This window comes from Xenopus tropicalis, chromosome 5 (genome assembly GCF_000004195.4).
Source record: "Xenopus tropicalis strain Nigerian chromosome 5, UCB_Xtro_10.0, whole genome shotgun sequence".
In the NCBI taxonomy this organism is placed as follows: Eukaryota; Metazoa; Chordata; class Amphibia; order Anura; family Pipidae; genus Xenopus; species Xenopus tropicalis.
This window is the reverse complement of record NC_030681.2, coordinates 62,140,655-62,154,334: the sequence shown is the minus strand read 5'-3', so window position 1 is coordinate 62,154,334 and position 13,680 is coordinate 62,140,655. Positions and strand designations below refer to the sequence as shown.

The 13,680-nt window shown below is 41.9% G+C and overlaps 1 protein-coding gene and 1 long non-coding RNA gene across 3 annotated transcripts in view; one reads left to right on the top strand and one right to left on the bottom strand.

The window, feature by feature from the left end:
- Positions 1-378: 378 nt before the first annotated feature.
- smim28 (small integral membrane protein 28) overlaps positions 379-13,680 on the bottom strand; it is a 59,121-nt gene continuing 45,819 nt past the window's right edge. Inside the window, exons 1-2 of one of the 2 annotated variants that reach the window (XR_001170853.3) lie at positions 4,569-4,724; positions 379-1,360 (exon numbers count right to left, since the gene is read on the bottom strand). Coding sequence is in view for 1 of the 2 variants with exons in the window: in XM_031902482.1 (XP_031758342.1) it covers positions 971-1,360 (390 nt within the window). In the remaining variant the exon portion in view is untranslated. Of the gene's footprint in view, positions 1,361-4,568; positions 4,725-13,680 lie in introns of those variants that run through there. The other variant, XM_031902482.1, reaches the window with a different exon arrangement.
- On the top strand, positions 5,058-5,750 carry LOC108647628. The gene is made up of 2 exons (XR_001924540.2): positions 5,058-5,426; positions 5,641-5,750. It is a non-coding gene; the product is annotated as an uncharacterized LOC108647628 (long non-coding RNA).

Genomic DNA, 13,680 nt, shown 5'->3' with positions numbered 1-13,680 from the left:
TTGACTTGAACAGATGAATGACTACTTGTACAATGCTATTTTTTATATTATGCTTGTGAGTATACCCAATTGGGATTTTTTTTCTGTATAAAAAAAAAGACATACTTTACTATTCAGCATTCCTTTTATCCTAAAGGTGTTCGTAGACTTATGTATTTATTTGGTTCATATATCCCCATATCTGGTGATTTGGCAATCTCCCCAGAGTGTTTTTGCACTTCACTTTCACTATTTGGTTTTATATAAAGACATTTTTCACATACACTAAAATGAAAGATGCACTTTGTTTTAAAAAAAATGATTTCACCATACCTGAATAATTGCCCTTTTGAAAAAAAAAAAAAAAAAAGATAAAAAAACAAACCAGCAAAATAAGCATTTGTTACTAGTATGTATTTTTTATTTTAGTTATAGTCATGTACATTTTCAGTTATGCTAAAAGTATGGGTCAATGTTGTGATGCTGCATTTAACTAATTACCTGTGTTCTGTATTTATATGTTAGGCAACAATGAAATAAAAAAAAAAAACAGAATTAATATTATACGAAAATAACCAGAATGTCCAAAAATACAATATTTATCTGCTGAAGCATTTCATGCCAGCATTAAAGGGTAAGGCCTTTTTACACAGTAGGATATGCAAGAGCAATGAAGTAGGAGAATTAGATAAGTATACATCTTGTTCAGTGCAGGAAAATGGCAACTATTTAATACCCTTAAAACTGGACTAATTTTTACTCAGTTTGAGGTGCAATTATCTGCCTCTGCATTTAATGTTTTGTCTGTTGAACTTACTCAGTTTAACACTCTCGCTAAAGAGATCAATTTATATAACCATGGGGAAGAATTAAAAGTCAAAACAACTTTTAAAAAGCCTTTTTAGGTTTAAGCTGCTTAGCAAATTCATGTATCTGGACTACCAGTGCCAGCTGAAGTCCAGTCCAAAGGCTGCACATCAGAATTCAAATATCATTTGCTTGACCTTCGTGGTCTTTCCTCATATGGAGGCACTGGGTCCTGGCAGATGTTTAAACAAACCTCACTTGAGGTCTTCAGAATTGCTTTTTCATAAGGTGGAGGCATACATATAGTAAGAATGGAGGCATCAGGTATGAGTGTACAGTACTGAAAAGGTTCTGTGCTCCAGTGTAAGGTGGAAAAGAAGTCAATTTCTCTTTCTGGCATGTTCTCCTGGAGACCGATGGAAAAAAGCTGACCCTGTGGTGTCTTATGCCTGCATTTTCGGTAAAGAAACAACACAAAAAATCCTATAACCAACAGAGCTGTTGTAGGTAGAATGATACATAAAAACGGTCGCAAGTCTTCTTTGGTTGAGTTAAATTCATTTGGATGCTTTGTCTGAAAATAGAAAAAAGGGGTTAATAACAATAAATAAGGTGTCAGTTTAATAATGAGATAAATTACTTAAAATGTAATCAGCGTCTGTCCAAAAAGAATAGGAAACCCGCCTTAATGCAAAACTGCGCACAAGGCAGTTTTGCATTAAGGCAGGTTTTCTATTCTCAATAAAGTGACATTTATTAAGTTATTTATTTCTTTATTTCTGTAGCTCTGGTAGCTTGTGTAGGGACCCATAGGGTTAAGCTCCCTATGATGTTATCCCTTATCTTTGTCTAATCTGTGCAATTATAGGGCAGAGCCCTCTGCACTCCTATTTCAGTTATTAGGCTACCCCCTATAGGTTTAGCCCAGGTTGACCACTCCCCTTGGCAGACTATATAGTGTCTTGCTCAAGGAAGTGGCTTCCTCTTTTGGCTGCATGCTGTGTTCTGGACAGATCCCAACTGAGCCTGGACCAGAACATAGGCCCAGAAGCCATTTGTACCCTAGGGGACCACCTACCCTAGTGATAAGTCGGGGACAGGGCCCCGTGAACGAGGTAAATCCAGCACAGTCAGATTTGTTAATAGCACCCTCTAGGAGAGGTGATTGTAGTCAGCCTATTTAGTAAGGGCAGTCAATAGCCCCAACCAGGAGTTGTAAAAGGGTTTAGTCCACCCCGGCTCTGTAGTTGTTCTTTAGGGACCGGTTTTATTAGACGCCAGGTACCAGTGTTAGGAGCTCTCCCCTGGACCACAGTCGGCCGGAACACTCCCTTCTGAAAGGTCTATATCTCAGGTGTCAACTAATCCTCTGTGCATCCTCCAAGTGGGTTATTCTGTGCCTAAAGAGTCACATCTGCTGTACTACCTGTGCCATCATACACTGCTGTGTCTGTGAGTATAACCCACTATCCAGTTGTGCCTTTAATAAACTTGTACTATAGTTGATCAGCAAGAATCCTCTGGCGTCCATCTTTTACCATCTGCACACCACACCTCAGCTAGTTGTAGTTTCACTACACCCTCACTCCATCCTGATTCTCCCATATAGCGGAGGCTCACCCCTTTGTATTAAGTGTCGCAAATGTAACCCATGCTCTCTATTCACTACTAGCCTGGGTTTATTCCAAATTGGGTCAGAAAAGCGTTACACTTGCTTTTTAAATAAACTGATTTAAACTGTATTTCTCAACAATGCTGCATATGTGGTGAGGGCAATGCTGCAGTGCGGCAGTGCCTAGGGGGTGAAATATGAGAGTACAGGTATGGGACCTGTTATCCAAAATGCTTGGGACCTGGGGTCTATCTGGATCACCATGCCTTAAGTCTAAAAAAAAAAAAATGTAAGCATTGAACAAACCTAATAGTATTGTTTTGCTTCCAATAAGGAAAATATTAGTTACCATCATGGTACTGGTTTATTAATACAGAGAAAAAGGAAATCATAATTAAAAATTTGAATTGTATGATTATAATGGAGTCTATGAGAGATCGTTTTCCCCGTAATTCTGTGCTTTCAAAATAATAGGTTTATGGATAATGGGTTCCATACCTGTATTAGTTCCATGACCAAACGCACTTTAGATTTCACAAAGGCATTCCTAGGAGAAATATTTATTTATCTGTTCCTTAACACTTTCTTCACATAATGCTTAGTGAGGGGTGATTTTAAACTTTCTGATGCTTTACATTCACACATACAATTAATTTGTTATGTATAATGTCAACATACCTCAAGCATGGTCATAGAACTCCTCTGTGAAATTATATAATTATATATTTTACAGTACATTATTCTCTATTTACAGGAGGGATACATTATCCTTTATATATTGCTATAGTATATATACTTTTAATAATCTAAATCTCTGTGTCCTTGTGCTTGGTGGATTACATCATATGTACAGTTTATGGGACTTGACACCCATTGTCTGTCTGATGGTGCATTCATACAATTTTTGGGCTGTGCCAAGGGCCAAAATTCATCCTGGGGGCATAAATCTTGGTTCTCATGGGGTTCACGTGCGAATGAAGGGGCTTTAGATGGACAGGAGTGTTACAGTGGTCTGTGTTGGAAATGCATGCCAGGAGCAATGATCTTTTTCTAAGCTCATCATCCGGATCAAGTCTGGTTACACATTTTCTGGGTTTATTCTCCGTAATAGTGGTGGTGTGGTAGGAAATAGACTCTCTAGGGTGGTATGCCATAAGGCTCAGGATTTGCTGGCCATTGAGAGACCACAAATGTCTTTTAAAACAACAGGTTTTTCATTTTGCAAGACGTAAGGGCTGGAAGTTTTTAGGACACTTCCAATTAAAGCTGAGAATGCTAGGATGATGAGGTTGGATGGTGCACATTTAAATAACATTGCCCTTGACAATGTTCTTGCTGGTATTCAAGAGGCCTCTGCCACTCTTGATTGGGAGTTACATAAACTCCTCCTGACAGTGTTATATGTTCTTTCTAGCATCTAGAACAGGGGTTAGAAATGGGGTTAACTGCTATCTCACTTACTAGTTGCCATTTTGTTGTAGCCTGTCCTCTGAAGGCACAAAAGGAATAGTCTTGTCTACGGCAATATGACTGACTGATTGACTTACTTCCAGGATAAGGTAACCAGATGTTTAGAATGAAATCCAGGGACACGGGGCAAATATTTTAGGCCATGCCCACTTTGGAAGCCACACCTCCAGTAAACCATTCTCCAGATGCCTGTATGGCACAGCGGCATTTCCATGTATAATGCCCCAGAACTAATAGCAGAATGAAACAGTGGCTGTTTCATGTTTAATGCACCCCAGAACTCATAGCAGAATAAAACAGTGGCTGTTTCATGTATAATACCCCCAGTACTCATAGCAGAATAAAACAGTGGCTATTTCATTTACTGTAGTAAGTAAACTATTATATTATACAAAGGATAGAACTGAACTTTTCAAAGAAAAAAAAAGTGTACAGCAAAAGCAGCTGTAGGCTGGAGGTACACAGTGAAATGATCCTGCTCAAACAAACACTGAGACTCCATTCCCTTTTACTGCACTGATAAAAGATCATTAGGTGATAACAGCTCTGAACTACAGCCAGGCACTAATGTTCAGTTTTAAACTTTTGGGCCTAGAAGTTTGAAACTGAAGGAGCGAGCAGTAAGAGCTATCCATCACAATTCTGTCAGGCTGAGACGAATACCAGAGCTGTAGTGCAGATCGCTGCCTTAACCCCTTACCTAACAAGAAGCAGGAGAGAGCGCATTACAGAGGGCAAGAGAGCAGGTTCAGGATAAAGCGGTGCAGGCACAGTGAAGGATATTGGAGGGGGAATGGGTGGGGCTGACAGCCGATCTCTTGTTCTTCCTCTGTCTCCTGCGGTTGCTAGGGGGATGGTTTTCTGAGGCGGAGATTGGCTACATTTCATTTACACTTGTAGCCAATGATAAAGCACATTACTTGACAGGCATTTGCTTTGCTCAGTGAGGTTTGTTTCTGGACTGGGTGCTGCCTCTCAGTACACAGGGACTTTATTTCACCTGCTGGGGAAAGGTTTCATTCACCCCTCATCTATCATGACTATAGTCCAACACCACAGTTGAATGAATTAAGATGAAAGTGCAAGCAATCCATCAATATAGTGATTTATTCCTGTTCTAAAATGCCGTTGAATTGATTCAACTGTGGTGTTGATGTATAATTTTTCAGCAGATATGAATTATGTTTGGGTACATAGACTTTCTGTTTGTGAAGCACTTTCATAAGTGCATTTTTTGTGTGTATTTAGTGAGTATTTAGTGTATTGAGTGAGTTAGTGCCCCACATCAAGGGTTGAAGAATCATTACTATTCAAGTCAGAATCTGTATAGTTAGTTACGTAACAGCGCCATCTACTGGCAATAGAAATCCACTGTGATTTATGTTTCTTACATTTGTATAATTAAAGTTGTTCTTCATTATGCAACTACAGTGCATTGTGGGTAGCTAGTGCATTCTGGGAAGGAGAGGGAAGCCACCATACTGTCTACAACATATTGCATAGCTCTCCTTGCACTCCTGCTTCTTAAACCTCCATTATCCTACAGCCAGCATATCTGGTAAGAGTTATACAAGTCTCAGGATAGTCTGTTCTTTAGTGATGTTTTAGATAGTTCTAATCTGCATGTAGTAGTTGTTATGCTAGTAGATAACCAGTCATGCTTAGAGCTAATATAATCTGTTCAAACATGCTGATTTATAATGAATGCTGCTGTATATGTTATTCATATGCTTTATGCTGTATACTTATACAAATCATTTGTATCTTTATAGTTTTACCACACACGCGCACACACAGACATACATCTGTGTTCCTGTTTTCTAATTGCAACTGACCACTTACGATCAAACAACCTGTTATCAATAAACAAGTTAGATTACAAGACGGTCTGCTTATTTGGAAGACAGGGATGGTTAAGCTGAATGCTCGATTGCACACTGTGAGAACGTGTATGAAGGCAGAACAGTAAAACAGATGCTGGTCAGCAACGATAGTGGATGTGACTAAACGCAGCTGCCATCACACACGCTGTCCTGCGTACACGATTGCAGCATCCGCCACACGGTCTGGGAGTGGCAACACCTTGCTGTGATGTCACAAAACCAGTAGCAAAGTCCCGCCCTCCCCTATGCTGAATGCAAAGCATTCTCCCACCAACTGTATACCCTTCTGGTACTTATAATAACAGACAATCTTTGAACATTTGTACTCTTTTACTTCAGGGATATTTCCTAAGGAGAAATTTTAGTTTACCCAGGAAAACAATAAATAATTTTTTTCAGGACAACCTAAGTTTTCAAAATATGTTAGAATTTTTGTGTAATTCCACTTCTGTTTCTAAATGTCTAAAAAAGAAAGAAAAATAATATTTTCCATAATATAAACACACCCATATCAAAAACATGAATTATTTTATGCACAAAAATACAACTTATTTGGAAAGTTGAATGTCTCTTGAAAATGCCAATACCAAATATGTATAGTTTTATGATGATTTCTCACTTGTATAGGTCAAAAACTCCATGCAGTACCCTACTAACTTCCCAAAGCACTGCCAGAAAGCTGCATACTTCAGATTTCAAGGCCATATATTCCACTTACAGTACAGTTCTTACTTACAGTGACTTAGGGGGGCTGGAGGAGGAAGCTCTAACAGCAGACACGAGTGTGATACGAACTGTTCTTCTGTCGCAGGACCGATTTGCTAGCCCCGATGGCCTATTGCCTATTGCAGGGATACCCAACCTTTTATAACTGTGAGCCACATTCAAATGGAAAATGTTTTGGAGAGCAACACAAGTATGAAAAAAGTTCCTGGAGGTGCCAATGAGAGCTATTATTGGCTATTTGATAGCCCCTATGTTGACTGGAAGCCTACAGGGGGTTTACACTGGGTTTTTATGCAACTAAAACTTGCCTCCTAACCAGAAATTCATACATAAGCACCTGCTTTGAGGCCACCGAGAGCAATATCCAAAGGGTTGGCAAGCAAAATGTTGCTCCTGAGCCACTGGTTGGGGAACACTGGTCTAGGGGGTTGGGGGCACACCAGACTTTCTATGCAGGCAGCAAAAGCTGCCAGTGCAGAGAGAGGACAATGAAATGCGAAGCACGTATGTGATATGTGCTTGGCAGGCAGAGCTTTTTCTTCAAGCACGTATCACATAAGTGCTAGGCAGTAAAAGCGTTAAAAGCTGCATTTCCACCCAGAAGTGTTGCGGGACGTAGAATCTGCTATCTGTGGCACTTCAGTCCTTTTATTCACAGAACATAGGTTCTACATTCGGTGGCACTTCAAGGGTTAAAGTTTTGTAGTGTATTATTTTTTCTTGTAAAGTCAGCAAAAGGTAGTACAATGGCTTCCTTCTTTTTAAATAATTGCTATAGTCAGGAAGGAATTTTTTCCCCTCTGTGGCAAATTAGAGAGGCTTCAGATGGGGTTTTTTGCCTTCCTCTGGATCAACTAGTAGTTAGGCAGGTTATATATAGGCATTATGGTTGAACTTGATGGACGTATGTCTTTTTTTCAACCCAACTTACTATGTTACTATGTTACTATGTATAGTGTGCAAAGAGAGAATCATGTGCACATGGTGCTTGCCACCTCAACATTACCAATATCCACAGAATATAGTTTGGTGCGCTTAAAACTTTAATATATACAATTTAAAATTAAAATATAATGGGGACAACCAAAATAAAAATGAATATAAAAATGTATTACCCTTCTCAGACCCACTCACAAAACTCCTCCTCTTCCCTGACTCCGCCCCCCCAACATAAAACTTCTGCTCTCCCTGCCCTGACCCAGCCACCTCTGCCCTAAAAGGCGTGTGTAAAGCGAGCACTGGGAAGCACATAGCACAGTGGGTTCGTTCCTTGTTCCCTGCCTGACTGCACTCCCTGAGAAACAGACCCAGCCCCCACTTTTAAATTATGTGTTCAGCCTGCATCGGTGGTTCAGTTCCATTCTCCGTCAAATTTACACACAGCTCCTCTCCTTCCTCAACATCCCCCCCCCCCTCCAGAAAACATGTGAAAAGTCAGGATCGTAACTCAGTCGTAACCCTGTCACACATCTCGCAAGTGTTAGATGGGCTGCTCCAGTTTGAATTTCCTGCACATCTAACACTTGCGAGTCTCAAAACTCTCATAGAAACAAATGTGCGACAGGGTTACGACTGAGTTACGATCAGGGTTACGATCCTGACTTTTCACAAGTTTTCTGGGGGAGGGGGATGTCAAAGAAGGAGAGGAGCTGTGTGTAAATCTAACTAAAAACGGAACTTGAAGCCACTGAATTACTGATGTAGGCTTACCACAGCTGAGGATTGACAGCACTGGCAGCCAATGAACGAGAGGCAGATCTGTCAGTTAATATGAACCCGACTCCGACTTCAGAGCTGGCCAGAGGCTAGGTAGGAGAGGGGCAGCTGCAGTGGGACCACTATGAAAACTAGAATATTTTAAAAACTATCTAAAAATGTTAATACATTATATTTAGAACAAGCACAATGTCTGTTAGCCGAGCATCATCATACAAAACCAGATCACGAGCAAGCTGCTCTAGCAAGTCCTCCATAAAAGAAATGGCTGCTCTCGCACATACAGAAGCTGAGGCTGCAAAAGTAATGTCTTCCTTTGCTGCACAAGAGATGCAACTAAAGAAAGAGAGGGCATCACTAGAAAAAGAACGAGTAGATCTGCAAGCATCGCTAGAAAGACTCGCCGCAGAGAAAGAAGCGGCAGCCGCAATAGCCAAAGCTATTCAGCCCTGGAGTTTTCCGAGAAACACAGCCAAGTACTTGGGCCGGACCTAGACGATCAAGATCCAGTCCAGCGTGTCTCAAAGTACGTCCACCAACATCCCAAGAAAGAGGACAACTACGAGCCAGCACACCAGCCAACTGATACAGAGTGCCAAAGATCCTACCTTGAACCACAGTACCTTAGGCAGGACGATATGCGACCAAACGATGCTGACAACTACTGCCCTATGGAGCAGAGACTACGACCTTTGCCTCGAATAAAAGGGACACCTTTTGCATCAGAACGGTATTATACTGACTGCTCTAAACGAGAAGCTCTTAAAAGGTATGGTGGTACACCACACATGCAGCATCATAGCACACCATGTAGTAATGATGCTAACTGGGCCACCATGGACTTTGCTAAGTTCTTTGCTAAACGGGAGCTGGTTACCAGGGGACTTACAAAGTTCACTGACCAGGCCGAGAACTACAGGTCATGGCGAGCCTCCTTCCAAAACGCCATAAGAGACTTAGACCTTTCCCATCAGGAAGAGTTAGACCTCCTGGTAAAGTGGCTTGGAAGCGAGTCCATTGAACACGCCAAAAGAATCAGAGACATTAACATAAACTATCCTGGCAGAGGCCTAAAAATGGTGTGGGAAAGACTTGATGAGCCATTGAAAATGCTTTGTTCAAAAGGATTGATAACTTTCCCAGAATAGTGGGTAAAGGTTACCAGAAGCTCAGGGAGCTATGTGACTTGTTAAGAGAGGTACAGGTTGCTCAAGCAGAAGGAGATCTAACAGGGCTAACATTCCTAGACACTGCCAGAGGGGTTAATCCGATTGTTCAAAAACTCCCTTATAACTTACAAGAGAAGTGGGTCACACATGGTTCTACTTACAAACGGGTTCATAATGTACCATTTCCCCCCTTCAAGGTGTTTGTAGACTTTGTCAGTGAATAGGCAAGAATCAGAAATGATCCCAGTTTTGATCTACAATGTCATGTCCCACTGCCCCTGGTGTCAGACCTCATAAAACGCCAGTGGCAGTCCACAAAACTAACATTGCCTCCACAGGTTCTCCATACAAGCCATCTAAGTCTTCTCAAGAAGAGAACAGACACAGAGATCTTAACAAAGAATGCCCCCTGCACAAGAAACCACATTCTTTACTAAAATGCAGAGCCTTCAGAGAAAAGACTTTAGAGGACTGCAAAGAGTTCCTTAAAGACAACAACATCTGCTTCAGGTGCTGCACTGCAACACCGCACCTAGCCAGGAACTGTGAGGTCAGTGTGTCATGCGCAGAATGTGGTAGTATAGAACACAATACGGCTTTACACCCTGGGCCACCTTCTCAGGCATTACACCAAATAGAGGACCATCAAAAGAAGCAGATAGACACTGACAAAACCAACACAGTAGTCACTTCTCAGTGTACTGAGATCTGTAAAGGAGTGGCAGGAGGAAAGTCCTGCTCAAAAATCTGCCTTGTCAGAGTTTACCCGGCCAGTCACCGAGATAAAGCGATTAAGGTATATGCAATCCTAGACGATGAAAGCAACCGGCCTTTAGCAAAATCCACCTTTTTTGACACCTTCAACATCATAGGACCCGGTTCTCCCTACTCCTTAAGGACATGTGCAGGTACCGTTGAGACGGCGGGGAGGAAGGCAACTGGATACAAGGTAGAGTCCATAGACGGGCAGACCTGCTTGTCACTGCCAACCATACTGGAGTGCAACCAAATTCCTGACAACTGTTCTGAGATACCTACACCAGAAGTAGCAGCATACCACCCCCACCTGAGGCGTATAGCTCACCAGATACCAGAACTGGATCCAGAAGCACCAATAGCCTTACTCCTAGGAAGAGACATACTACGTGTTCACAAAGCTAGGACAGATTAATGGTTCCCAAAACGCTCCATACGCCCAGAGACTTGACCTAAGGTGGGTCATCATAGGAGATGTCTGTCTAGGAGGAGCACACAAGCCGATCTCTGTCAACAGCATGCTCACCAGCACACTTGAAAATGGACGTCCTTCCTTATTCCAACCATGTCAGAACAGTTTCCTGATAAAAGAATTGCCACACAGAGATCCTGTCCCTTGTCCCTTCATGGATCCTTCCAGCGAAGACCACGCCTGCGAGGGTGAATGAGATCACTTAGGGCGTACAGTTTTCCATAGGTCAAGAGAAGGCAACAAGGTCGCAATGTCCATATAAGACAGACTGTTCTTGGAGATCATGGATCAAGGAATGACAAAGGACAAGTCAAAAAGGTGGGTCGCACCTTTACCATTTAGACCCCGAAGACAACGCTTACCTGACAATAAAGAACTTGTCTACAACAGATTCATCTCCCTTAAGCACAAACCTCAGAGGACACCAGAGATGAAAGAACATTTCTTTACCTTTATGCAAAGAATATTCCAGAACAACCATGCAGAAATAGCACCTGCGCTCCGAGACTCAGAGGAACGTTGGTACTTACCCACATTCTGCGTATATCATCCTAAAAAGCCAGGCCAGAAACGAGTAGTGTTCGACTCAAGTGCCAGGTGCGAAGGTGTATCATTAAACTATGTCTTACTGTCTGGTCCAGACCTCAACAACAGACTTCTAGAGGTACTTCTTCACAAGCTTCATATCTTCTGCGATGCTTCGATCAAGGCAATCGCTGCTGTAGCATACCTAAAAACCATTGATGTCAAAGCACAATGCCATGTAGGATTCGTCATGAGTCGGACCAAACTGGCACCTCTCCGCGAACACACAATACCCAGACTGGAGCTCTGTGCTGCTGTGCTTGTGGTGGAGTTGGCTGAACTTATAACTTCAGGAATAGGCCTAGAAGTCGAAGAAGTCGAGTTCCACACGGACAGTAAGGTAGTCCTAGGATATATCTGCAACGAAACTAGACGCTTTTATGTCTACATCTCCAATCGGGTGCTGAGGATCAGGAGATCCACTAGTCCTCAACAGTGGCACTACGTGCCTACACAACAACAACAACATATAGATTGTAAGCTCTATGGGGCAGGGACCTCCATCCTCTTGTGCCTTTGACTCTTAACTTATTGCAACTGTTACTGTATCTTGTATTTATTTGTATTTATTGTTATACTTTGTATTTATCTATTATCTTATTAACCCCCTGTTTGTATTAATGTATTCTACTGTACAGCGCTGTGTACATAAGTAGCGCTTTATAAATAAAAATATACATACATACATACATACAACATAATCCTGCAGACCACGCAACCAGATCCGTTGCAGCCTGCCACCTGAATGCCACAACATGGTTCACAGGTCCTGCGTTCCTGTACCGTTCAACTGCTAGCAATATCGGATGCGACACATTTGAATTGATAGATCCAGACGCAGATGAGGAGATTCAACCTGAAGTGTCTGTTCTTAACACAGTGACTTCTGATCATCAACTTGAATCTCACCGTTTCAGCAGGTTCTCCACCTGGATGTCTCTGGTCCGTGCGATAGCCATCTTGATTCATATAGCTAAGTCCTACACATCTACATTAACTGTGAGTCAGAAACCTTGTAAAGGTTGGCATCACTGCGAGAACGCCTTTACTGCTTCCAATCTGCAGAAGTCCAAGGACATAATAATCCACACAATTCAATCTGAATGTTACACTAAGGAGATGTGTGAGGTGAGGTGTTCACACCGGTGCAAAGCGTTGGGCAGTCTTGTTTACTTGCATGTCCAGCAGGGCAGTTCATATAGAAGTGATCGAATCTATGGATGCTTCCAGCTTCATAAATGCATTCCGACGGTTAATCGCCATTAGAGGACCTGTGAAATGTATTTGTTCAGATAGAGGCACGAATTTCGTTGGAGCAGTAAAAGAACTCCAAATTCTTTCTAACTTGGATACTGCCAAGGTGGACAGATACCTTACATAGTTATAGTTACATAGGGTTGAAAAAAGACCAGTGTCCATCAAGTTCAACCCATCCAAGTAAACCCAGCACACCTAACCCACACCTACCAATCTATACACTCACATACATAAACTATAAATACAACCACTAGTACTAACTGTAGATATTAGTATCACAATAGCCTTGGATATTCTGATTGATCAAGAACTCATCCAGGCCCCTCTTAAAGGCATTAACAGAATCTGCCATTACCACATCACTAGGAAGGGCATTCCACAACCTCACTACCCTCACTGTGAAAAACCACCTACGCTGCTTCAAATGGAAGCTCCGTTCCTCTAATCTAAAGGGGTGACCTCTGGTGCGTTGATTGTTTTCATGGGAAAAAAGAACATCCCCCAACTGCCTATAATCCCCTCTAATGTACTTGTACAGAGTAATCATGTCCCCTCGCAAGCGCCTCTTTTCCAGAGAAAACAACCTCAACCTCGACAGTCTCACCTCATAGTTTAAATCTTCCATCCCCTTAACCAGTTTAGTTGCACGTCTCTGCACTCTCTCCAGCTCATTAATATCCCTCTTAAGGACTGGAGCCCAAAACTGCACCGCATACTCAAGGTGAGGCCTTACCAGGGACCTATAAAGGGGCAAAATTATGTTCTCATCCCTTGAGTCAATGCCCTTTTTTATACAAGACAGCACTTTATTTGCTTTAGTAGCCACAGAATGACACTGCCTGGCATTAGACAACTTGTTATCAACAAAAACCCCTAGATCCTTCTCCATTAAGGAAACCCCCAACACACTACCATTCAGTAGATAGTTTGCGTTTATATTATTTCTACCAAAGTGCATAACTTTGCACTTATCAACATTGAACCTCATTTTCCAGTTTGCTGCCCAGTTATCTAATTTTGTCAAATCGCTCTGCAAAGCGGCAGCATCCTGCATGGAACTTATAGTTTTGCACAATTTTGTGTCATCAGCAAAAATAGAAACAGTACTGTCTATGCCCACCTCCAGGTCATTAATAAACAAGTTAAAAAGCAAAGGCCCAAGGACTGACCCCTGCGGTACTCCACTAAACACACTGGTCCAATTAGAAAATGTTCCATTTACAACCACTCTTTTTACTCTATCCTTCA